A 24,565-nucleotide genomic window follows, 5' to 3' on the forward strand; every position below is an offset into this window, starting at 1 on the left:
GGCAATTTATTTGGCGCCGACTCAGGATGAAAGTTGAAAGGGATGAAACAGCTGAAGGTCACGAGACCACAGAGGCACAAGGAGACTGCAGTGTTTCAACACATCATGGCTTGAGTGAAAATCATAGTATCTGCAATCAATAAATTGGTCATTGCTTAAAACCAAACAGCAATTTCTTAAATAGGATTAATTTTTCTAATTGTTTGATTTGATTAATTGCTCTTTCTGAATCACCACAAAACACATGCTATCATTGCTCCAAAGTAAAACAAAAACAATTTTTGTCTTTAAAACAAAAGACAAAATTTGGGGGGGAAAAGAAGAACTTATATAAAAAAAGAAAGAAGTGAAATAAGAAGTTGTGGGCTGCAGGAAGCTGAGACAAATGGAGGGATAGAGACAGACAGTGTCTAGTGGCAGCGTGCACGGTTACCTATATTAACTAAATTGAGGCTGACAGCTTCCAAAGTCTACCATGGGAGTGCACGAGATGGGGACTGGCCACTGCCACACAGATTAGAAGTGCCCACACGCATCTGCATGTGGAGCTGTGTTTTGACAAGCAGGGGAAAGATTTCCACTGCGGGAAAAAGACTCAATACAGAAAATTAATTATTTAAATCTTTTTTTTCTTTTTTCTTTTTCTTAAAGATACTTTTAAAATACTGTTTGTGTGCCTTCTCATTACAAAGTCACAGCGGGTGTTTTTCTGGCACAGGGCGATTCCCAAATAACTTCAAAGGCTGTGGGATCACACCTGATTTGAAGGGTGATTTGAATCTAATCAACCACACAGGGGTGAACCATAGTGCAAAAGCTTCAGAGTTTCATAAGTTATATGTAAATTTTATTTTTCAATCGATGTAGATGCCTGAGATGACGAGCTTCTGGCTAGTATCTCGCCTACGTGAACAAACTATAGCACAGAGCCAGACATCGTCAATAATCCAACCACGTATTATCAATACGGTCAAACCCAGGCCTGAACTGGTTAGCGATCACACTGAGTCACCGTCAATAGCTGTTGTCCGTACGTGTCTATGCGGCAGGGTATCGATCACTCCATGTGAGAGACTTTGTTACGTTGTCGGTCCTCCTGATAAGGAAGACCCAGAACCTATCAAGGCCACAGTCGGGTCAGCAGAGCCGCGGCAGAACAAAGCCCGGGTTGTCTGTAACTGTGACAATCTGTGAGAAGTTCTCACTCGAAGCTCCAAAAGTCAAAACAAATGAACTAAAGTGGAACCACAGCTACTGTCAACCCTGGGTGTATAAATATGCTCATACTTGCTGCAATCTATTGTGTATCTACGCATATTTTGGTCTGCTGGCAACATCGACTACAATGTCTTGATGCGTGCGATGCAAAACAACACGCTTGCTGCACCTTGATGACGACGTCAAACCTACAACAACTCACAAAAACATGCCAGTCACACTCACGTACACACACACACACACACACGAGCACACGGCATGCTTGCAAAAAGCCGCTGAAGGTCAAGTTCAACCAGGCGAGAGCTTAATCTCATTAGGGCTATGAATGTAACACATGACCGCAGATGAGCATGCGGTGACGCACATCACTGGACGTCTGTAACCCAGTTGGCTCTGAGAGACGTATTGACCAAACGGTAGTTATGCGGTAACGACGCGGCGCAGCGCTCGGCCGTCCAGCTCCTCGTTTGTCTGTGAGCGACTGAGAGGAGTTTGCAGATGTTCACAGTCTGTTTGTTTTTCCACTGCCGCTGGACGAGCACGTTGGTGTCTCAAAACCTGTCACAAGCCCTTTGAGGTGATGGGCGTAAAGAAAGCAGCTGAGACAGAGCACACAAGCCACACAAGCCTGTAACTCACCTTCTGTAGACTGGTCGGGTTGAGCTGAGTTTTATCAATGATCTTTATGGCGACCTGTGAGGGGGGAAAAACACCACTTTGTTCATTGTGAAAAGTGAAACATTTAGATGAACGCACTCGACAGTGAAAACATTGTGGACTGGCTGTGTTTTAGTGTGTGAAGAACTCAAAAGCAGAGACGCAGTCAACAAACAAACAGGGCTTTATAGGAGGTTTGGTGACCCGGTCAGGACCAAGTCCGACATACCCAGTAAACCTGCACATGAACTTCTTCTGCTTTTATTGGGAGGAACATAACGGCTGTCACACGACCAAACCAGTGGCAGACCAACAGGGTTTTTTTCTTTTTTTCCTTTTTTTTTTAAATGGGAGCCTCATGGTTTATCAACCCAACCAATGTGGGTCAGGGTTTAACGAGAAGAAAGACGGCAGTGTATTTATTTGCCCCGCACAAAGGAAAATCGTCTCTCTGTGAGGTGCGGCACCTTTGGCTGTAAAAGCTATGACCACAAGGTGCTCTGGACCGTGTGAAACAGCCTTTTAAACCTCCTTCCGCGGGCTGAGTCACAAGGTGGCATTTTATTTTGGCTCCTGAAACCCGCAGCGTTCACCCAGGGGGGGAGCAGGGTGGGAGTTCTCCTCCTTCCGCCACATCCATCCCAGCATGCACGGCGGCTCCAAGGTACCACGGGCGCAGCCGCGGACAGTTGGTGTGTGTGTATGCGCGCGCGGTCTCGGGGCGGATCTGTTACTCACCTCTCTGCCGGTCAGTATGTGTCGCGCCAGCTTGACCTTGGCGAAGTTTCCCTTGCCGATGGTCTTGAGTAGGCGGTAGTTTCCGATGTGCGGCTGCTCGTCCGAGCACAACGCGATGGAATTGCGACATCGGGCGCCCAGCGAGCGGCTTGACCAACCGGTGCCCTTGTCTGTGCGGCTGGCTGACAAAGAGGTATGCTGTGAAAAAGACGAGACAAAGAGATAAAGCAGCAGAACACATGAGCGCAGGACACGTAGAGGCCTTCTTTTGGAGAATACAATGCTAGAGAGGAAGCAGAGGCGAACGCACAGTGTGCACAGTCTACCCCGACCTTTGCATCGATTCAAGAAGAAAAATGCATTCAGTGTTTGCTCACACGCAAAAACTGTTCACGTCTAAGTTGACCAAGACGTTGCGTGTGAAAGATTGAATGAAACATTGCTGCCTTTTACACCGAGTGCTGTTTGCGTTCACACTGTTTTGATGCGCACTCTTCACAGTTTCACAACTCCCCCTTGAAAAGGGAACCCGCAGTGCGTTATGTTTTCACACCCCGAACCCGAACAGAGTACAGAGAAGTAAAGTGAGCTAAGTGAGCGCACTGAAGGCAAATGATTGCAATAATGGAAAACGCGTTGATGCACTCGAGATGCCATGGTTCCCCCTTGAAATGTTTGTGAGATATAATATTGTTTTAAACGTATAAAGTTAGAGCAGGCATGGGAAAACTATGGCCTGGAGGCCAAATGCGGCCCGCAAAGCTTTTTAATGCGGCCCGCCGAACTTGAAGACATCATATTAATAGTAAATAAGTCATAAAATAGCTGTATTTTATCAACTTTTTCAGTGTTTTCAGAGTCATCTCAACAAAAAGCTAAATACTGCAGGACTTAAAAGACACATTTTGTTGAGATGCTTTTGTTCATTTTCAATTGACATGAAAGCGACTTGTTTTCTAAATATCCCATGATAGCTTTTTTCCTCCTCTGAGGTGGCTCACCAAAACACTCCATCCATCTGCTGCTGCTGCTGCTGCTGCTGCTGCTGCTGCTGCTGCTGCTGCTCTGGCCCCTCTGTCACATTTTACAACCCATTATGGCCCCACCAGTCAAAAAGTTTGCCCACCCCTGAGTAAAGCCTCCTTGCACTAGATGCAACTGTTCATTCAAACCTGAAGGAAATCCTACTTGGTAGATAAAACATATCAAGGCTGGGACTGTTGACACTACAAAATAGATGGAGACAGAATTGACCGGGAGCTGCAGCAGGGTGTCCTCGGCTCTCACATGTGCACCCGGACGCCGCTGCTACATTCATGCTGACCCCAGACAAACTTCACCCGCGGCCCCGAGTTTGACGGACTGAGACCTAAATGACGCCGGAGTGCACACGCACTTAAACCTCACAGAACCGTCCGCAGTCTGAATTCCTCGCATTCATGAGGTCACCGCTGTCAGACTGCCGGCCTTTGGCGGCATCAGGCGACGTCGGCGTATCGGTCACGCTTGAATAAGCAGAAGGCATCTACACATCAATCTTAAGCTTCGGCATTTTTTTTTTTTTCCCCAATCCTCGTCTCAATGGAACTCAAAGAGGTCTGTCTCCGTCTTTATGTGGCCTGGTGCCGAGGCCTGGTGCGATGGAACAACATGCTAAGAAAGAGCAGAGAGAGCACAAAGAAATTCAAGTATGGCCGAGAACGGCTAATTAATAACTAATGATTTAACACAGACTGGAAATCCAGAGCAGAGTGTGCAGACCAGCTGACGAGGACTTGAACGAAAAGAGAGCGACACTTTGTGAGGAAGGAAATGAAGAGATCTTGATTAAACAGCTAACAACATCAGCGTGTTTAGTACACTTTGAGAACCGCACGCAAACGCACTGCGAGCCCGGCCAACCCTCGTTAGCCTCAGGAGTGTTTATTGTGGTCGGGCCGGTGGGGAGATGAACACGACTCGATGGTTGTTTTAGCGCACGTGTAATAACAGGGAAGTGCCTGTAATGCCAGATGTGTTAATATCACGTCGAAGATTTTAGAAAAACACACAAGGACGTTCGCTGCGAACCCTGCACTAGCGAAACGGGAGGTTAAGAGGATTACGGATGAGTGTGGCGCCGACGTCGCCCGTACGACGGGACACAATTTATTCCAGTGCAGTCATTTTCACCTTCCCCTCACCCTTCCCCCATCCAGTCACCCCTTTCCCCTCCCTTCGCCGGCTCATCCCATCCCCCAGACAAATCAATTTTCCTGCCTTGCCCTCCATTCTTCCCGCCGCGCCGACACCCCACCATTCTCCCTCCCTCCCTCCCTCTCTTTTGTCTTGTGTCGTGATCTTCATTTTCAGCGACCTCCCATCACTTTAGGTTCAGGGCTGCTGCCCTCCATATAGCGCAACGCCCCCCGAGTGTCCCCTCCCCCAAACACCACGTACTTCCCCTCAAGAGACCTGCTGGCCGTCCACGCAGCCATTCTGGTGTTGATCACATGCGTTTTATGCAGAGGGAGTTTGTACAAGTCCATGTGCGTATATGTGTGTATGTGTATATGTGAGTAATTAGGGCCTCTGTGACGCAATCTGCACATTCAGCAGATAAAACGCATTCCATCCTTCCAAGTCTGACTGTACCCTGCCTCTTTCGAGCATTCATGTGTATTTAATTAAGTCACTAAATACCCCATGTTGGCCTTCTGGTTAAATATTAAAGAGCCTTCTTACAGTATAGCTTTAACATTGAGATAACAACATACTTTCAATGAGAAAGTGTTGCAAGCTGCTCCTGTCTCTCCTCTTGATCTCTGTTTGTTGCGCCATCGCCGTGGGTGAGGAAAAAATTCTAACGATATTCTTGCTCAGTTTTACAGAGAGTGCACTGCTTGCCTAAAAAAAAATAGATGAGGCGATTAAAGAGGCACATCTATATCTATCTATGTATATATATATATATATATATATATATATATATATATATATATATATATATATATATATATATATATATATATATATATATAATATATATATATATATACACATAAAAGAGTTATCACGTCGGTTAAAAAAAAAGTTTGAAGTAAAGAAAACAATGTTACCTAACTGACTGTGACCTTTTCTGTGCATCACCTTCTTGAATGACAGGTTCATGCGGCGATCCATTTCCTGTGCTTTTTAAATTTAGCTGCGGGAGTGTTGTGAGAAAGAGACAATGGCCACGCCGCTACTCGGCGCTACAACAACACAAACATGTTTCTCTGCAAAAAGGCTCACACCCTGAGGGAGGCGTTGGGCCGCTGCGGAGAAGACGGGCCGCGGTTCTTAGAGTGTGCGGTAGGATGCGTGACGTCGGTCACAAGCACAAAGAGCGACGTGACCTTGATCTATCCTCGGAGTCTGAGCGTGAACGCGCACAAAAACACACACACACACAGGCCAATTTCCTCCTGGTGTGGGTCTCAGCCTAGTGGCCTCAGACTGGTCGCCTGCTGCCACACCTTCCCAGTTGTGACAAACAAGAAAAAAAAATGTCTCTACTTGAACACGATAAAGTGATAAAAATAGACAAACAACAACTCAACAATTCATCATTGTTGGCCTGATGAGCAGTAATGATGCATTATGTTTAAAGAACTACAAGGAGACTTCTAGTCTATAACACCGTGCTGAACTTTTGCATTTCTTGAAACATAAAAAAAAAAAGCTTTATTTGATAAAAACTGTCAAGTACTGAGCAGCTTTCGCCTAAAAAAAAAAAGGAGTGTGACGCTGAGGGATATTTGTTAAATCTCATCAGTCATTTTAATTGCCCGTATTTCAACACGTCTACGTCAAATCTCTGGCATTGCGCTCATCCACCAGGAAGGTGTGTCACTGATGGGAGGAAGCCGCTTGCACTCAGCCTGCGTAACTTCCTGTGCTGCAGAGCAGAGCCTGGTGTCACGACGGTGACGGCAGAAGTGTCATATCATGTGTTGCAACGCCAAGTTCTTCCTGGCACGGCCAACGAGGAAGAGCCTCTCAGAAAGACGTCCGTGACCGCGACAGACTTGCTGTCTGATGCTGATGAGCTTTTGGGGTTGAATCCAGTTAGTCAACAGCAGCTATGAATTATTTATTACTGTTTTGATGAACCTTCAAAAACCTTCTAAAAAACCTTCTGCACCACTGATCTTGCTTCTTACAAACTAAACTAACAATCAAATTACAGTTGTGCCTCGTAATTTCCATTAAGGGGCACATGTTGTTGATTATAGCAAAGACACGGTGGATATACATTCCTCTGCTTTCACCAGACTCATTTATATTCCCACCAATAACCATCTGTCAGACTGAGTCAAGACAAGCTTGGCACCAGGGCCCCGTTTCACAAACTATATATATAGATATGTACTGTTTGAAGCGCTCTGCTTTCCCTAAGGCAGACTGACACATGCAGTCACAACTACACTGCTGTGACCAAACGATGATTGCTTTCTTGAGTACTTCCAGGAAAAAAAAATAATCAAAAAGCTATAATGAATTAAAGTTTTTTAGAATATGTCCTGACTAAAAAAAAAATCTACTGTTTTGAAAAATAGGCTCTTTGTCCGAACAAAAAGGCAACGAACAAATAGGGCACGAACAGATTGTTGCCATTACTGCCACTTTGTCGAAGAACATTGAGATTTAAAAAATGAATATGAGCACAAAAAACAGCTAAGAGATTCAATCCAGAACTGTGGGCTGGAGGCAGTCTGTCTCTTCAAGCCTGACGTCATCAGGCTTCCAAATGCAAAGTGCAATTGGACGCCGCAGTTTGGAAGCTGCAGCGACCGCACACCCAAAACATCCATGATTCCTGAGCGCCTCCCGTGATTTGCGACATCACACAGCAAACCATTCACAGAATTCATGGCTGCGATGATCACAGCAGGCTGAATGAGGGTCAGACTTATTCTGTCTGGACCAACAGCAGAGGATGAAAAAGCTGAGTCACTCCTTGGCTAGACTTGCAGTTTCTGGCTGTGCAGACCAATTCTTCCTTCTTCATAATTATATATATACTCAGAATTATATATACTCAGAATCTAGAACAGTACTAGTTTTCATCCATAAACCAAACATCCCACATAGGAGGGGGGAAATCAAAATTATGCATTAATATTCCCCCTCTGGAAAACTAGTATTAAAATAAAAAAAAAAGAAAAAGTTGGGGAAAGTTGTGCCAAAGCATCTGATAGCACACATTAAATTATATAGAAAAAGGAATGGATGTAAGAGTGCTTGTATTGCAGCCATATCATTGCCTGTGTTTACCCCCCAAGTAAAAAAAAACAAAAAAAAACTCCTCACACAGCTGCCAGCGGCGAGAACCTGTGACATCAGTCAAAAGCTACATTTCCTCTGCGGAGCAGGAACAATGGGACGCATAAATAGATAATACAATACGACCTTTGCACCAACAGCTCAGCGTAAACAAACGAGGCAGAACACACAATGCAGAAGAAAACAAGCCATGAGACTGTACAAAAAAGAACCCTCTTACGTATATTGGTTGGAAATACTGCTACTGATCATTAGCCTACGGAGTCAGTGATCAGCTGGTAGTCTCTGAAAGGCAAGTCACAACTGCAGCTGCAGACAACACAGAACAACTAGCTCATGTATTTTTTTAAAGTTATTTTCTTTGTCTCGGATGTCTTGTTTTCATTTTCAAGCCACATAATTTGCTGCATTCTGTGTGTGGTCTGTGGTGTTTGGTTTCAGTCGGATGTTTTGAACTTAAATTCATGTGCAACAGTAAATATCAGCAAACATGATTGAAAACGTTTTAGTTGGACTAAATGTGAACTTCCAAAAGATACTTTTGAATAAACCAAACATCCAACACAGTTGATCCAATCAATCAAGTTTTCCTGTTGAGAGCCAATCACTAAAAGGGTGCATCGGGTTTGATCAAGTCCATCGAGGTGCCTGCCAACTTTGGGCTAACAAGTCACAACAACAAGCTCACGAGTCTTTCAATTGTGTGGGAGATGTCAGAAAGACTCGTCGGCTTTTTTCATGAACACACAGCTGTACATGTGAGCACAGGAGCAGAATATCACACTCGCTCATAGTGTAGGACCTTTCTTTCACACACACGCAGAGAAAACCTCATGACTCGCCCTGGGCAAAATAGTTGTTCATTCCCACAGTGCAACATCAGATCGCACAAACCTATGTGCATACCTGGGAGTTATGGGAGGACTTTGACTACTATAAGGCAACAAGGAACTTAAAGTGTCGGCCACACTGGCTTCACTTTAACTGTAAAAACCATAAACCCTACTCTATAAGCGCAGGTGTGAAAATACGTTGACAAAATTCTCGCTCGAACGATAAGATAAAACCTAGTCTAGTTTCCAGTGAGTTGAACAAACAGAAAATGAAGGAACAAAAAGTAGAATGACGTAGGTTTACATTTCAACACCAAGAATTTTAAATTCAGCAGAATTTCAAAACAAATCAACTAAGTCGTATTATGGAACTTCAAGTAACAGGGGATACGTTCTACAGGCAGCCAAGGATTTTTTTTTTCTAGAAAAAAAAGGAATATGGAACATTATCTGATGATGACAAAGCAAAATCAGTATTTCTACTGTGGGCTTTGTTGTCCTCACCATTCTCTGAGATGACAAGAACCTCATTTGTTTTCTTAATGATGCCAAACACACAGATTACCTATTGCCAGGACAAATGCACAAAGCATTGGTTACCCGAGCAACTAATTTGGATACATGGATAGTGAACGTTCAAACTGGCAAGCAGCATTATTATTAAGCCATCTACAATTATTAAATTATGCAAGACATCCGAGCGCACAAGTAGTGAGCGTGAGTCATCATTTAAAGGCCACACAGCCTCAACCTGGCAAGACGCTGAACTGAAACAATATAAAACGAATATTGGCCTTTTACCTTACAGTGCGGTGCACAGAAAATGAAGAATGAGCAAATATCTGAAGAAAGTCTTCAAGAAGAATGACTTATAAGTGAGCACATGCAGCAGAAACTTTTCCATCCACTGGAAATAAACATTTGTGTCATGATTCACCCATCATGGATCGGTCATTGTGTTTTCCACAGCTCTGGTTGCCATTAATAAAAACATTATGTTTGAAACTCGTCTGACCTTCAGTCACATTGTCATTAATCTGTCAAAAATGCAAAGAGAGTTTCTTCAAATTCTGCAAATAAAGAAAAGGGAAAACAAGTCCACTTGATTTGTAACAAACAAGTTACAAATGACTGCATGGGTGTCAGCAACTTATACCCTCAGTAGATTTACACAAATAATGTTCACAAAAAACAAAATTCCAAAAGGAGTGATTGATAATTCAGTTGTCTGGGGTTTCTAAAAAAAAAAATTGAAGTGCTCTGCAAATAAAGGTCAAATAAAATGTTTCTAAATAAGGAACTCATCCTTAAGATAAACCTGAATAAAAATCTGCACACTCCAGCAAACACATCACCAGACAAGGTGAGCTAGCCTGACACAGCAGATTTCACAATGTTGTGTAGCCCACAGTGTAGCTGCTATTTACACAGTCGCATCCACTGACGAGACACTCGATGCCCGGGTGCAAAGAGCCGAGGCGATGGGTGACGATGTGTCGGCTCATAAAGATTTGAGGAAGGGAGAGAGGGTGGGGTGGGGTGTGTGCAGGACAGGGCAGGGTGGCCTTGCATCAGACACATTCATTATTGATCAGCTGAGGGAAAACAAACATGCGCACTAGAGGAAATGGGGGATAAAAGACGCGGAGGTGACCGTCTGCTGATCTGTTTCTTTTTCACTGTGAAACGTTTTGCTGCACGTGCATGGTGTGTAGCAACCTGAACACACCAAACTACAAGCGCACCTTATATATTTTTTGTTGCTTATTTGTTTTTCTTTTACATTATCCTATCCATTCCCATCCTGTGCAGACCTGTCCCTAATGGGCCTGGAGTGAAATTAGCATGTCACCAAAAAAAAAAAAAAAAAAAAAAAAAGAGAGCGAGAGAGAGAGAGAGAGAGAGAGAGAGAGAGAGAGAGAGAGAGAGAGAGAGAGAGAGAGAGAGAGAAGAACAAAACAAAACAAAACAAAAAAACAAACTCCCGGGCACAGAAGGTTGTGCGAATGCTATTATTTTCCATTCACAAGAAAGTAAACACCGTGTAGTAACTGATTTCTGCTACTTACATGCTCCGGGTTCCGTTCGTTCCCAGGCAGTGCCGTGCGTAAAGACATTTTGCTTCCTCAAGTGCGCTTTGTCGTCCAGGAGGAGAAATGAATGGGGGGTGGTGGTGGTGGTGGTGGTGGGCTATGGGGGTTTGTTTCACAGCCTGGTTGTCAGTCACACCAGGGGAAAACGAAATAAAACAACAACACCGCCGCACTTTTTCATACAATCGTCGGTGTCGTAGTCCGTGAAGGCAGCATAGCAGCTCGCCAACTGAGCTGGTCTTTAACTGATAACGTAAAAAAAAAAAAAAAAAAAAAAGGAGAACAAAACCGGCTGGGCTACATCCACCTCATGTAAAGAAGGGCTAGGGGGGAAAACAAGCCAGTCTGAGCCCCGCTACCTCCCTTCCACCCACCCACTTCGATTCTCACGTCCCCCCGATCCTTCTCAGACGCTATCGTACCATTTCGTTGAGCTCGTCGGACTCGCCCCTCAACGTAGAAAGAAAAAAAATAAGAACAAATGGAGGTCACCGTTTCACTTTCAGCACCATTGTCCTCTGGTGATATCACGAGCCCCAAATCTTAAGGCAAACAACAAGAGAAAAGAGACTTGGTCTCCGTGTGTGTCCCTTGCCACAGTGGAGAGAAAAGAGGGAGTTTCGCTTTTTGCTAGCCAGCCAGCCACCGCGTTCCTGGGGCTTGACACACGTCAAAAAAAAAAAAAACGGGGCTCCCCCTCGCGGAAACGCTCGAGGAAACCGATCCCAGAACGAGGAAACGCGGTGAAGTGAGGCAGGTGACCGCCGGATCCTGGGACGAGATTAAATAGAGGCCAAATTGGGGAGCCGGAGTGAGAGAAAGCGACGGATGTTGGAGCCTCACGGTCGCCCTCCGTTCCTTCCTCCTCTCAAGTCATGTTCTCCCCACTCCTCCTCTTTGGCTCTTCTCCTTCGCTCCGGTTCCGGGTGAAAAAAAGAAGAAGCTGTTGAAGAGTTCGGAGATGTTGCGCGAGAGGGGAACGGTGCGTTCGTAGAATCTTGGGGGGGGAAACACAAAACAAAACCGGGGCAAACAAACCAAGAAAGAGGAACCGGGAGCTCCGGGTGTTCAGACAGCGGCCAGGCAGCCAGCAGGAGACAGAGGCGAGCGTCAGCCGACGTCACGTCAGGGCTGGGGCCGCTGCTGCTGCTGCCGCTGCGTCGGCCCCTGCGCACGCGCACTCACGTGCACATTTCTGGCCTACCGCGACGCTATCCCCCTCCCGAACCCCTCCTCGTGCTGCCGGCGCTGTGTTCCACGTGAAATTCGGACCTCTCACTTTTTAAGGCACCTCGCATCAAGTCACATCTCATCCAAGCACCCATTGTACACACAAGTGGCTCGTCAAGTCAATCTATCCGACTAGCAAACGAGTTCAAGTTTCACTTTAAAAGCTTCTCATCACCGCACGGTGGTCGGTACCATTAACTCAACGTTGTAGAGTGATAATTCTATAGAAAAAAGAAAATTGACAATTCAAGAGCAGTATAATAGTATGGCATTATACCAAAACGCTCTTTTAAAAAAAGAGCGACCAGAGGGCGCCCTCTGGTGGCTGGAATTATTACCAAAGGGGAAAAAATATGTATAAACCTAAACCGATACTAGTATAACTAGTATTAGAATTAGTACAACTGACAACAATATTGTGGATGATAATGGCTCTTTAAACGCCGAGAGTGGCGCGTAGAAGTACTACCCTATTTTTTTTTATTTTTTATTATGTTATCTATAGTTTTCATTCAACATAGTAATTTTCCTTGAGGTGCTGCTTCTAAATAAAGGGGTTGGGGCATCTGAATATGCGATGCTTACAAGGACAAGAAAATAAAAGTAAAACAAATAAACAAACAAATAAATGAATATAATTGAGTGGAAGTGCAGCTGATCCCAGCGTTTAACTCATTGAACTCATTTGAACAAAATGTACTGACCAAAGTTTTGAACAAATGTTTCCTTATTAATCATCTTCTGGCTTATTCAAGTAATTTGCAATACATTGTTATGGATAATTACATTAACTGAATTTCTCTTAACGTTTGTTCCCAATATATAAAGTATATATTCTGCAGGTCTTACCTGAACTGATCTGGACCTGTGTGATCGAACCCACGGCCTCATCCTTCCTCACAGCAACTTGAACCAATGTAGAGTACAAAAAAAAACACTGCAAGAGAAAGTTAGTCAGCAATACAGTGGCTGACTGGAACAAGCAAAAGATGAAAGTTGCGACAGCAGAGCACAGTAGAGTGCTGTCGCTGAAATGGCAGGGGAATCAATGCCAGAGAGGACGATGAAAGCAGTGGTCCATGTTTCCATGTACTGCGGAGCCTGTTCTGAACAGCATGTTACAGAGTACACTGGCATACATCTCAGCCCAGTCAACCATGTCTAAACCAATTAGATGAAGAAAAAAAAAAAAACACTGGATGTGGAATCGTCAATACACTTAATGGGTTATGGAAAAGCAGGAGGTGCGAGTCTGCTTCAGTTGTTCTCTACATGGAGTGCATTTGTGTGGCCCAACTAGTGATTTGTGATGCTCCAAGCACGTCAGCAGGGATTGATCAGGCCGCTGCAATGTGCCAAACCAGATACCATCAGCATAGAGGCAAACACATATGTGCACTTTGATAGCTGCCAGAAACATCATCAAAAGGTTTTATTTGTAGAACATCACCATCGTAATCATGGCCTCCCAAAAACAAACCTTAGCCTGATTTTAACTTTGAATCCAAACACATAAGGTCAACATCCATCTTTTTAAGTATGTTTTTATAACTTTAAACCCGCGTTTAAGAGTGGGTTAAGATATACTGATATCATATTGATGTTATCCTGAGTTTATAATGTTCCAAATAATCTCCATAAATTTCTAATGTAACTCAATAGAGGAAGATCATTAGATATTCATAACTAAAGATACAATTTGAGTAACTAAGATAAGATATGAGGCTGTCTACAATGAATGGACAAATTGTCCATAGATTTATTTGTGTGAACGCCTTCAGGCGTGTTCCACAAATTTTAAAGCAGCTTTTAGTAGTTAGTCTACTGATGTGCTTTTGTTTACATGCAATGGAAAGTCTTTTTGTCTATTGAGATGCATATGTGCAATTCTTTAGTCAGACACGCTTATTTAAAACCACAGTGCTTTGACCATATTTAGTTATTCTGGGGAAAGTCTTTATGTAACCACATCTTCCTTTGCAATACATATACATCTCACACTCACACACTTTTGCCCTCAGTCTAAGCATCCTGTAAGTCTTCTGACATCCTGCAGCGGCAGAAGACTTCTTCACGGACTAAGTGTCAGAGGTAAGCTTCATTTGAAAGACACTTTAAAACATTTGGATAGTCTTGTCGAGATAACTCATTGAAGTATACGTCAATCAGAAACAAACTGATATTTTAACTCAGAATATGAAACATAAACACTTTCAATATGGTGATGACATACTCACTTGATGTTCTATTGTTTCTTCAGACAGGTAACCATGCTGGCAGTCTTGACTTTGTTTCCCTTCATCCTCACGGTGTGGGCAACTAATATCTGCCCTCCGACCTGCCAGTGTCTTGGTAATCTAACAACTCTGGTGTGCAAGGAAAAGACACTGCAGCACATGCCCACGCTGCCAGACAGCACAGAGGAGCTGTACGTGTCTTACAATCAAATACAGGAAATCCCTGAGCAGGGCTTGGAAGGGTTGCAGGTATCAAAAACCATAGCTTCAACTACAACTTTTAAAAATATATTTTCATTACACATTCATATAAAAATAATGTAATTGGAAATTGACAAATGGATATTTTCTGTTTTACCCAATTACTATTGAATCAAATGTACTTCTCTTATGTCTTTTGAAAGCTAGATGCAACACTTGAATATATCCTAGGGGTTTTGTCTGTAATGATGCAATATATGTTTCTTCTGTCTGGAAACCCATCTAGGTTTTGGACTTGACCAAGAACCAGCTAAATGTCTTCGTGTCTCTCAACTCTGTCTGGCCCAACATGACACAGCTGTCTAAGCTCTTTCTGTGTGACAACAACCTTGAGACTCTTCACCCCAGTCAGTTTGTAACCTGCCCAGCCCTCACCTTACTGGACCTGAGTCAGAACCAAATCAAACATATCCCTGCTGGGTTACTACGTGGACTTGTTAATTTGAGGACCCTGTATTTGAATTCAAACAAGATTCAGACATTGCAGGTTGGCGGACTGGAAGGAGCTTTGGCTCTCGTTGACCTCCACCTAGGACATAATAATATAACCGAGATAGAAGAAGATGTGTTCCAAAACTCAACCATGTTGGAGAATCTTTTTCTGTTCATCAACAAAATTGCACGTTTGGAAAAGGCCGCGTTCAGAGGAGCCTCGGGTCTCAAGCAACTTGACCTTCGTGGCAACATGTTGGTGACCGCTCCATGGGAGGCGCTGCAGAGTGTCAACAGGCTCCAACAGCTGCATCTACAGATGAACTGTCTCACCAGTGTTCCAGAGAACTCCTTCTCCTCACTGAGATCGTTGACACACCTCGACCTGAGCCATAATGAGCTGACCATTCTGCCCGAGCGATCTCTGCGAGGTCTGTACAATCTAAGTGAGCTAGACCTCAGTCTGAACCTCATTAATTCCCTTCACCCAAAAGTCTTCAGCGATGCAAGTCATCTCAAGTTACTTGACTTGTACGGAAACGAGTTGACGTCACTTTCCCGGGACGTGTTTGGAAAACTGAAAGACCTGGAAGAGCTGCATCTAGACGGCAACCGTATCGCCACCATGCCGGTTGGTGTATTCGATTCACTGTCCAGACTCAAGGAGCTCCAATTGTCCAACAACAGCATCCAGGAGATCCACCCTGCTCTGTTCAAGATGCTCAAGTCCCTTCAGAACCTGTACCTGGAACAGAACGCTCTGACACACCTTCACAATGGCTGCTTTCACAAGACGAGGCACCTGAAAAAGATTGATCTCAGTGACAACTGCATCAAGGCGGTACATCCCTCACTCTTCCATGGTTTGTCCAGATTGGGTATGCTTCGGCTTTCCCGCAACCGCATCACCAACTTACAGGCAGAGCACTTCAGAGACCTGGTTCACTTGAAAGAGTTAAAGCTAGATCAAAACCACATAGGTCACCTTTCCCCGGGCCTGTTTATGAATCTAAGTAATCTCCTGATGCTGAATCTAGAAAAAAACTCTATCTCAGAGTTGGCTCCTGAAGCCTTTGCAGGCTTGACTCGCCTCAGAGAGCTTAAACTGGGAGTTAATCAGCTCCATGACATCCCCATCGAGACGTTCCATTTGCTCCACAACCTCCACCGCCTTGTACTGAGGAACAACAGTCTGACAAGTTTACATCCTCAGCTTCTTTCCAAGCTTACAAATTTAACAGAGCTTAACCTAGATGGCAACCAGCTGGGACAGCTACAGCCTGATGTCTTCAGGGGACTTGCACACCTCAAGATGTTGTGTTTGAAATCCAACCAGCTTAGAGCAGTGGAGAACGGGACTCTGGATCTCTTGAGTAAATTAAGCGCCGTCTATCTGTCGGGCAATTTGTGGGACTGCACTTGTACACGTATTGCATACATCAGCGGCTGGGTCAACATGCACAGCGATAAGCTCAAAGACCAGCCAAAGTGCTTCTTTTCTCTGATGTCAGACACAGCATCTCCAACGATGTCAACCCCTCACTATGCCCACAACATACCACTGTCCCAGGCAGCTCGGCCCCCTGTGTTGCTGCGGGATCATTGCATCAGAAGTGCTGCAAGTAGCTCATTACTCTCGTTTCCTGTGGAACTGCTGATTGTGCTGTGTCTCGCGTCTGTCGGTCAGCTGACATCCCTTGCTGTGGTTTCCCTCTAACTTTTTCCGCTTTGCTTTGCTTTGCTTTTCAGGCTCACTCTTTATTTTTGTTTGTACTAACTGAACACACAACAAGTTTGACTCCCTGAATATACTTTTAACAACTGAAGGACAGGTGGAATTAAGTTCACACAATTAAAAAAAAAAAAGATGGATGGATGAATGAATGCCACTGAAACTGTTTTCTCAAGTTTGGTTTTCTAATTCAACATTTGAGTAAAAGGCCAAATATACAGGTTACACATCTGTACATAACGGTGACAACATGGTCTGACAGATTTCTGAGTGTGTTTGTGAATTCCAAAGTTGCACTCAAAAATACAAACAAAATAAAAATTCTAAATTCAAACTCAAAATGAGTTAATAAATAAATCTGTTTCTTTTAGATGTAATAATGCACAGCAGAAAGGCAGTTTTGTTAAAATAAACAAAAACGACTCAGTTGTATTTTGTTATCATGCAAGGTTCAGATGATAAAATGTGAAAAAACTGAAAGATAGTATAATCGTAGTGTCAATCTTAAGGTTAGTTTGGGCAATCATCAGTTTTACAAACCAAAAGAGTAAACAATCCAACTTGTCTCGGACATTAGGTTGTATTTGAATAACAAACAATTATAAAATAAAGTTTGTAATTGTAGATGGTGAAAACAGATGAGAAGAATTGCTGATATTGCTGATGATTTATGTATTCAAATGAAAAATAAAAATTTTGTGATGTAGGTCCGCTTGAGTCATATTTTCAGATATTTATTCAGTCCAGTGTATTCGGCGAGACGTCGATGTCTGTTTGAGAAAACACTCTCACCGTCGCCTCAGACATAGAAACACTTGTGATCCCTCAAGTTCCTCATGTTGGAGAAACTCTTCCCGCACTTGTCGCACATGAAGGGTTTCTCGCCGGTGTGTATCTGCTGATGGGCTTTCAGGCTGTTGCCCTGATTGAAACTGCGTTTGCAAATGCTGCAGGTGAACGGTTTCTCTCCGGTGTGGATGCGCTGGTGTCTGTTCAGGTTCCCCATGTTGTTGAAGGACTTCCCGCATGTGTTGCAGCTGTACGGTTTCTCTCCTGTGTGAACAAACTGATGAAACAAATGTAGAGGAAAATATTAGCAGCCATCACTGCTTAATCGAGGCATTTTCTCCAATCAGCGCCTTTCTAATCACACACTGTTAGTCGTGTTGTTCTGCTAGATAGAATGTTTCTTAAATCCTATGATTCATAAAAATAGCGAAGAGCCTATAGGTGATTGGAGGAAAATATTCCAGCTCACTTTTCCTACAAGTGTAGTATTGGGAGTTAAGGCAACTAGAATGTCTTTTTTTCTTATTAACTTCCATTCCTTGCAGTCTTCAGCAGTATCTCTGGAAGAGAATTGGTGTCCTAAATGAAAGAGTTTTCTTTTTTGAGCTTGGCAAGATGCCAACCAAAGTGACCAGCTACCAGGCAAGGTTATACGCATTTGAACATGGATGTTGTGAAAGCTCACTGACTGTATCCCAATGAAAAACAGCTGTAAACACAAACCCACCTGGTGTGTTTTCAGGCTGCTGTGCTGCGTGAACGTGCGGCCGCAGGTGTCGCAGGCGAAGGGCCTCTCGCCGCTGTGCGTCTTGAGGTGGATCTTGAGGTAACTGGCCGACTTGAAGCCCTTGCCGCACAGGCCGCAGCAGTGAGGCCGCTCGACCGTGTGGTGCTGCTGGTGCGAGCGCAGGTCGGTGATGGAGCAGATCTGCTGGCCGCAGAGCGTGCACGCTCGCGGAAAGGCCGACGCGTGCGTCTGGAGGTGCTTGCGGAGTGACTCCACGCAGGACTCGGTGGCGTCGCATGCGACGCACGCCAGGGAGTTGTCGCGCTGGTGCAGCGTCTTCTGGTGCAGCTTGAGGGCGCTCTTCTGGATGAAGCGCTTGCCGCAGGTGTCACAGCTGAAGGGCCGCTCACCGGTGTGCATCCGCTGGTGGTTCTTGAGGGTGTCGCTTTGGTTGAAGCTCTTCCCACAAATCTCACACCTGAACGGCTTCTCTCCTGTGTGTATGCGGATGTGGCGCTTCAGGTTGCCCGGTAATGAGAAGCTCTTGCTGCAGTACTGGCAGCTGTATGTTCTCTCCCCAGTGTGCACCCTCTGATGCTTTTTGAGACAGTACGCTCGATGGAAGCTCTTGCCACACAGCTCACATTGAAATGAGCGAACCTGGGAGTGGAGAAGTTGGTGGCTCCTCAGGAGCTGCTTCAGGGTGAAGCCCTTCCCACAGACGTCACAGGTATGTGGTCTCTCGCCTGCACGTTGGAGCAATGAGTATCACATAAGTTAAGAAAGATTATATGATAAAGACAAAAATATTAGTAGAGCAACCACACTTTAAATCAAGACTTGACTCAAACTTGGCTAAACATTCACCTGTGTGAAGCATCATGTGTGCACTGAGGCTGTGCTCAAATGAAAACCCTCTGCCACATTGGGAACAATGGAAGGGCTTCTCTGTACTCGCTCCATGGACAGCCAGGTGGGCTCTGAGCTGCAGCAGCTTGGTGAAGGTCTTCCTGCAGTGTCTGCAGCTCAGAGGATGCTGCTTACTGCTGCCACTGCCTTTATTGCTTTTGCCCCGAGGACACTTGAGCTTTACTGAATGTTTTGGTCTGGCAGTAAAATCTGGGTCAGGGTCGTCAGGATCCCCCAGGTCCTGCTGAGGAACATGATGGGATAAAATGCTGTTTGTCACGTTTCTTTCTTCTTCTTTTTTTCACTGCTTAATACAATCTGGTACTCACATCCTCACAACCACATATAGAAAATAGAACCTTTTTTGTTTTAAAGAGACAATAATAGAAATAACAAATAGATTTTTTACCTTGTCACCTGGGTTGTCACAATCGTGTTGGTCAGGATCATCTGTAGAGCCAAAGGGCACAGGCTCAGCTGAAGCCTCCAGTCCTTCCTCTTTTACTTTCACAGGATGGAAACTGTCCTGAAAGTTAAGGAGGGTTGTGGTAAGCTATAAAATAGGCATGTTGCCTGGCTGGAAACAGTCAACATAATTTTATGTAATATTACATAGGGTCAGCATTTAAGTCTGCCTCTGTGGCTTTGATTGCCAAAGAGAGTACATTTTGTTTTTTGATGCAATGTGAAACAGCTGCACAGGGCACTTTCCATTAATGTACTTATGGTTTTTGTTATTATAAAGACAAACATTTAACTTGGGAACAGGTCATAGAAACTCTGACAAGAATCATGTTTGTCCAGTGAAAGGATGTATACTGAAGACAAAAACTTGATACCTCACGGTGTTTGCCTTTCCAAAGGCGGACTACAGGTGATCTCTTCACTCCTATGCCATCAGTAGCACCAACTAGGAACAATAACAAAGCTATTATAAAAAAAATTTGTAGCAATTTGTGTTTGATTTGATTAACAGCAGTCTTTGAAGAAACAACACGAAACCTGTACTTAGTACTTAGTACAGTACTGTAGATTTATCTCTTGAAAAGTAGTCACTGCCTATTCCAAATGTATTGCGTGACTGAATATTGATGATTCAGATTCTGTTTCAGCAACATTTCAGAAGAAACAGGACAAACGTGATGAATTGGTCACCTCTGCAATTCTTTCTTCCCGAGCGCTGCCTCTGGAGGGTCTCTCCCTCTGAATCTCTGTCTTCTTCCAACTGGCAATTTCGTTCCAGCGGCCTCTCTTTGTCTGTCTGTCCAGCATCGACCTCCAGCATCAGCTTCAGTTCTGTCTCTGTGACCTCCAGCCTTTTACTAGGGTCCTCTGCAGCACACTGAGTTACCGACAAGGTCACAACACGTTTTATGAGAAACAGAGGCTTTGACAAATCTTTTATGTCTGTATTATGTCTGTCAGGCTAAGTATGACATGTCATAAGTAGAAGTGACTTACAGCTAACTGCAACAGACTGGAACTGTTGTGGAAGAGCTGGCAAATCTTCACCACAGCTTCCTGGGCAAGAGAAGTCATGAAGTCGCTGAGGTGCATCACCTGATGACAGACAAAAACAGAAAAGAGATCAATTGAACCTCTAATCATGATAGAGTCAAGGAAGTGACACATTATCTTTAATATAGTTCACATTTTCTGGTAATCATATAAATAGTATAATAATTGGATGTAATGAATCGTTCCATCATTCTGTAGTGAACGCAATAATACAGTGGTGACTGAAGAGAACCGCGCCCCTTAATCATGTTAAAAACTGGAGGATGATGTTACTAATCTGCAAACGCAAAACACCACTAACAACATATATCACGTATATGTTCATAGGTAGCTGCCTCACGCATGCCTGGTAACTGTAAAAACTGTAAACACAGTATATTCGCGCAACGTGCGGCAGCTGAAAGCACTCTAGACAAACAACAGATAGACTGAAAAGCCGGATCTCGGTTCAATATGGTGACTAACAGCTTTAAACGGTTTCTCACTGTCAGGTTATTTCGGTTACAAACCAATTAAAATATTGTTTTGGAACGATAAGTTATCTAACGGCACAACAAAACTCAGCACCGAACATTTAGTTGGGTACATATGATGAAAGTTAATGCACACAGGAAGCTAGCTAGCTAGCTAGCCCATCTAGTTCTATGATCAAGGAGGCAGCACCAAAACATGACGGGAAGTTGCAAGCTACAACACTAACTACAGTGTAACGACTGAGAAGACAACAGACAGCCAGACTTCAACAACATACCGTCTTGGCCGAGGGCACCTGTGGGTTCTCTGTAGTACACGAAGGCTGTGCAGAGTTTGACACGCCAATAACTTTAGACATTTCTGAAATAGTTGCTTCGACCATTTTCTCAAAAATGGCGCCCACCTGCGCTTCCAAATCGGACATTGTTACGGATCACAACAACGGCAGTGAATTTTGTGTCATTGCAAGTGTTTGACAATTGTATCTGGTCACGTTCGATTCTTCGGCGCTGCTTTGTTGATGATTAGGAATACTCGCGACTGGAACACCATGTGTTACCATGTATGTACAAGTTCTTCAAAATAAAAGCGTGTTCGCCTTCGGCTATATTGTAATCTAAACGTGAACACTCGAAATATTTTAAGCGTGCTTGAATGTTAAGAAACTTATTATGTTAGACTGACGAACGGTGTCACCTTTCTTAATTGAGCTTTTTAGAAAGCAGACCGCAGTTTTGTGTGCTTCTGCTCCCTTAAGCCTGTCTGTTAAGTTGTTACACCGGAACTACATGTAACCATCCGTTCAGCATTATTTTGTTTCCCTTGGTGTGTATGAATGAAACATTTCAGCGTAAACGTCCTCGTCATACAGGTACTAAAGTGTTACGTTAGACAGATCTAATAATAAATAAATAAAAAATAATAATTTTTCAAATAAAGAAATAAAAATATTGAGACATAGATGTCTGCTTGACTCATATTTTAAGATGTTAATTAAGTTGAGTGTCTTTTCCAAGACATTGATGCCTATTCAATTCAAATCAAATGTATGTAAAACACTGTTTTAAAAAAACAGTGTTTTTAGCATGCTGTACAAAACTGGTAAAGGACTGGGGTACACTGGCTGTCAGCATTCCATAAGGAACATGAAATACAATTAATATACCAAAAATTAGCAGGACAATTGTTCAGCAGGACAGTTTATTAAAGTGGCAATGCAGACAGTTGTTCATATGCAACCAACATATTTACCCACCCTATGGTGGTGTTGATATCAGAAGGCATTGTTTATTTTTTGATTGAAAAGGGAAATAGCAAATCAGATGAGCAATCACCTTGTGGAATGACAAAACTCTGAAATTGAATTGAGATTTGTCACTTTAAGAAACAGAAATTAATTTAGCGTGTATGAGATACCTGGATCCATTTCGACAACAAAGTAACAGTAGACTGTTTAAACACTGAACTAAAGATGACTGTAGAAATTTTTGCTTTGTTTTAAACATAGATAGTGGGAGATTTTGGCCACAGCAGCCTCATGAACAACCCAGCCACTACTTTTGTCTCATTTAACAGACAGAAGTTCCACGTCAAATATGAGTGTTGCATTTGCAGGGATGCATGGTGGGAATCCGCTTGCTCCGTATGCCATATCTGGTGAGCAGGTGAGTATTGCCCTCTGGCCCACGCTCATCTGAAGCGCAGAAAAAGAACAAGAAAGTCATTTGAATCTTTTTGATGCAGCGTTTCCCGCCTTTTTCAATTAATATGCTCTAAAGGGTGATTGTGAGGTTAAATGCAGCGAGACAACTAAACTGAATCAAATTTGCTTTGTTGTATAGCACCATATCAAAATAAAATGATATCAGGAGATCTACAACGTGGTCAGGGTTAATTAAAAGTGTAAAGCTGCTCTGCGTTTAAAGATGCAGAGCAGCTTTACACTGTTAATTAACCCTTTCTCTTGCAGCATCCTTACATGCAGGCAAACCGTCACAGTCAGCAAACAATCACAAACAACATTTTCTTTAGATCATCGAGAAACATCCCTTTCAGGTTTAACATCAAGTGTCAAGAGACTTCTCCTCAAGTTACCTCCCTCTTACCTGTGCTACTGCTTCATCCCAGGCCTTAATGACCTCACCACATCCCACTTTGAACTTAAAGGGCTTGGACCTGTCCCGGGAAGAGTCAAACTTTGTCCCGTCCTGTAGATTACCTTTCACAAAGAAGTGACATTTAGAGAGTGCGGTTTGGGAATACTTTCAGAAGATGATTCCCCCAAACAAACAAAAACTATTTGTTTTTTGTTTACAGAGGTGTAGGTGCTTGATTATTCTTATTTACAGTTACAAGATTGGATTTTAACACAGTCCATCATATTTTCTGAGGGTGTTGGCGGCGGCCCCGCCCTATCTTTCAAAACTATCTGGAAGGTGCATATATGCGCCACAGACAGTATTTGTATTTGGCTGCACACTGAGCCATGAGTCACTGAAAATACTGTCAACAGTCACGCAAACACACACGTGAGTGAGCGAACAGAGAGAGAGAGAGTGGTGTGTGTGTGTGTGTGTGTGTGTGTGTGTGTGTGTGTGTGTGTGTGTGTGTGTGAGATTTCCTCGCTTGACTATTAGACAGAAAAAAGAAAAAAAAAGGCTTCTTACCTGTGTAATGAACCGTACACAACTGGCCCTTCTTGGGAAATGTTTTACCTGTTAGAAAAAGACAGAATAATGGGTTAACGAAGGTTTGTGCAAATGACACGTGATACCTAATAACTTAACTAGCATCGTGCAAAATTGGTCTATATAGCATGATCTACCGGTAATCACACAGCACATACTCACAGATAAACGAGAAACGTGTATATGGAGCTGAACGGTGAAATTAATGTTAAAGGTTTCTCAGCTATATGCACAAGTTTCCTCCTAGCCGGTTGTACAAATCCTTTCTCATAAATTCCTCATTAGCACACATCTACCTGACCAGTCGTGCACATCAACTTAAACTGGCTGATTGCTGAGTTTTTCCTGTTTATTTAGGGTTTAAGTGAGAGCAATAGTAAAAATAGTACAGACTGTCCTGTAAATCCCGAGTGCACAAGATTGCATAGCAATAGCAAAGTTGGTAAGATAGGGGGGGAAACTCACTACATGCGCCACACAGGTAATATCGCCACCCAAACATGAATGCACACACATTAAAGGATACATTTCCTCTTACCATCACCGGGAGATGTTGTCTCGATCTCAACACCCATGGCTCCGAAGATACAGAAACCCTTTCTGGAAAAAGGAAAAGGCAGCTCACGCGCTCTGGCAGCAAACACAACCTGTTCAATTCAGGTCGCGCAACATCGGTTAGAGAAGCATCCGGTTCCGGTAGGGCGTGGCATATCAATCTGAGCG

General features: G+C 43.6%; 4 protein-coding genes across 12 annotated transcripts in view; 1 reads left to right on the top strand and 3 right to left on the bottom strand.

Annotated features, from left to right (window-relative positions):
* Positions 1–12,005, bottom strand: part of mark4b (MAP/microtubule affinity-regulating kinase 4b) — a 31,472-nt gene extending 19,467 nt beyond the window's left edge. The window contains exons 1-3 of one of the 4 annotated variants that reach the window (XM_076036563.1): positions 10,823–12,001; positions 2,614–2,811; positions 1,858–1,911 (exon numbers count right to left, since the gene is read on the bottom strand). In XM_076036563.1, coding sequence (XP_075892678.1) covers positions 1,858–1,911; positions 2,614–2,811; positions 10,823–10,870 — 300 coding nt within the window. In that variant the 5' untranslated portion in view covers positions 10,871–12,001. Of the gene's footprint in view, positions 1–1,857; positions 1,912–2,613; positions 2,812–10,822 lie in introns of all 4 variants that reach the window. The other 3 variants (XM_076036565.1, XM_076036564.1, XM_076036566.1) reach the window with 3 other exon arrangements.
* A 1,371-nt stretch (positions 12,006–13,376) lies between these two features.
* LOC142895479 (uncharacterized) lies at positions 13,377–16,754 on the top strand. 2 transcript variants are annotated; one of them, XM_076036570.1, is made up of 3 exons: positions 13,377–14,167; positions 14,337–14,562; positions 14,801–16,754. In XM_076036570.1, the coding sequence occupies exons 2-3, from the start codon at positions 14,347–14,349 to the stop codon at positions 16,721–16,723; spliced, it is 2,139 nt and encodes a 712-aa protein (XP_075892685.1). In that variant the 5' UTR covers positions 13,377–14,167; positions 14,337–14,346; the 3' UTR covers positions 16,724–16,754. The 2 variants fall into 2 exon arrangements, with proteins under 2 accessions (XP_075892685.1, XP_075892684.1); XM_076036569.1 differs by lacking the exon at positions 13,377–14,167 and having other exon boundaries at positions 14,311–14,562.
* A 395-nt stretch (positions 16,755–17,149) lies between these two features.
* LOC142895480 (uncharacterized) lies at positions 17,150–21,717 on the bottom strand. Of its 4 annotated transcripts, XM_076036573.1 has the most exons (9): positions 21,559–21,716; positions 21,433–21,477; positions 20,625–20,723; positions 20,319–20,505; positions 20,003–20,073; positions 19,573–19,689; positions 19,122–19,407; positions 18,255–19,000; positions 17,150–17,804 (listed from the first exon to the last, which is right to left on the bottom strand). In XM_076036573.1, exons 1-9 carry the CDS (start codon positions 21,577–21,579, stop codon positions 17,538–17,540), a joined length of 1,839 nt encoding a protein of 612 aa, XP_075892688.1. In that variant the 5' UTR covers positions 21,580–21,716; the 3' UTR covers positions 17,150–17,537. The 4 variants fall into 4 exon arrangements, with proteins under 4 accessions (XP_075892688.1, XP_075892687.1, XP_075892689.1 ...); XM_076036572.1 differs by having other exon boundaries at positions 19,122–19,404; positions 21,433–21,717; XM_076036574.1 differs by lacking the exon at positions 21,433–21,477.
* Positions 21,718–22,338: 621 nt separating this feature from the next.
* Positions 22,339–24,531, bottom strand: LOC142895484 (peptidyl-prolyl cis-trans isomerase FKBP1B-like). 2 transcript variants are annotated; one of them, XM_076036580.1, is made up of 4 exons: positions 24,381–24,531; positions 23,822–23,869; positions 23,261–23,373; positions 22,339–22,848 (listed from the first exon to the last, which is right to left on the bottom strand). In XM_076036580.1, exons 1-4 carry the CDS (start codon positions 24,415–24,417, stop codon positions 22,720–22,722), a joined length of 327 nt encoding a protein of 108 aa, XP_075892695.1. In that variant the 5' UTR covers positions 24,418–24,531; the 3' UTR covers positions 22,339–22,719. The 2 variants fall into 2 exon arrangements, with proteins under 2 accessions (XP_075892695.1, XP_075892696.1); XM_076036581.1 differs by lacking the exon at positions 24,381–24,531 and adding an exon at positions 23,980–24,305.
* Positions 24,532–24,565: the final 34 nt, after the last annotated feature.

This window comes from Nelusetta ayraudi, unplaced genomic scaffold (genome assembly GCF_046127955.1).
Source record: "Nelusetta ayraudi isolate G7.1 ecotype Tasmania unplaced genomic scaffold, CSIRO-AGI_Nayr_v1 ptg000048l, whole genome shotgun sequence".
NCBI classification, from domain to species: Eukaryota; Metazoa; Chordata; class Actinopteri; order Tetraodontiformes; family Monacanthidae; genus Nelusetta; species Nelusetta ayraudi.

Bases quoted from the DNA above. Each gene is read 5' to 3' on its own strand.
- LOC142895484 (XM_076036580.1), bottom strand. From the start codon at position 24,417: ATGGGTGTTGAGATCGAGACAACATCTCCCGGTGATG. The intron at 23,374-23,821 runs GTAAGAAGCCTT...TCTTTGTGAAAG, and splicing joins GTGTACGGTTCATTACACAG to GTAATCTACAGGACGGGACA. The intron at 22,849-23,260 runs GTAAGAGGGAGG...TCTGCGCTTCAG, and splicing joins GGGATGAAGCAGTAGCACAG to ATGAGCGTGGGCCAGAGGGC.
- LOC142895479 (XM_076036569.1), top strand. From the start codon at position 14,317: ATGTTCTATTGTTTCTTCAGACAGGTAACCATGCTGGCAGTCTTGACT. The intron at 14,563-14,800 runs GTATCAAAAACC...AAACCCATCTAG, and splicing joins AGGGCTTGGAAGGGTTGCAG to GTTTTGGACTTGACCAAGAA.
- LOC142895480 (XM_076036571.1), bottom strand. From the start codon at position 21,579: ATGTCCGATTTGGAAGCGCAGGTGGGCGCCATTTTTGAGAAAATGGTC. The intron at 19,408-19,572 runs GTAAAAAATCTA...CATGTTCCTCAG, and splicing joins GTGACAACCCAGGTGACAAG to CAGGACCTGGGGGATCCTGA. The intron at 17,805-18,254 runs GTGGGTTTGTGT...TTGTTTCATCAG, and splicing joins GCAGCCTGAAAACACACCAG to TTTGTTCACACAGGAGAGAA.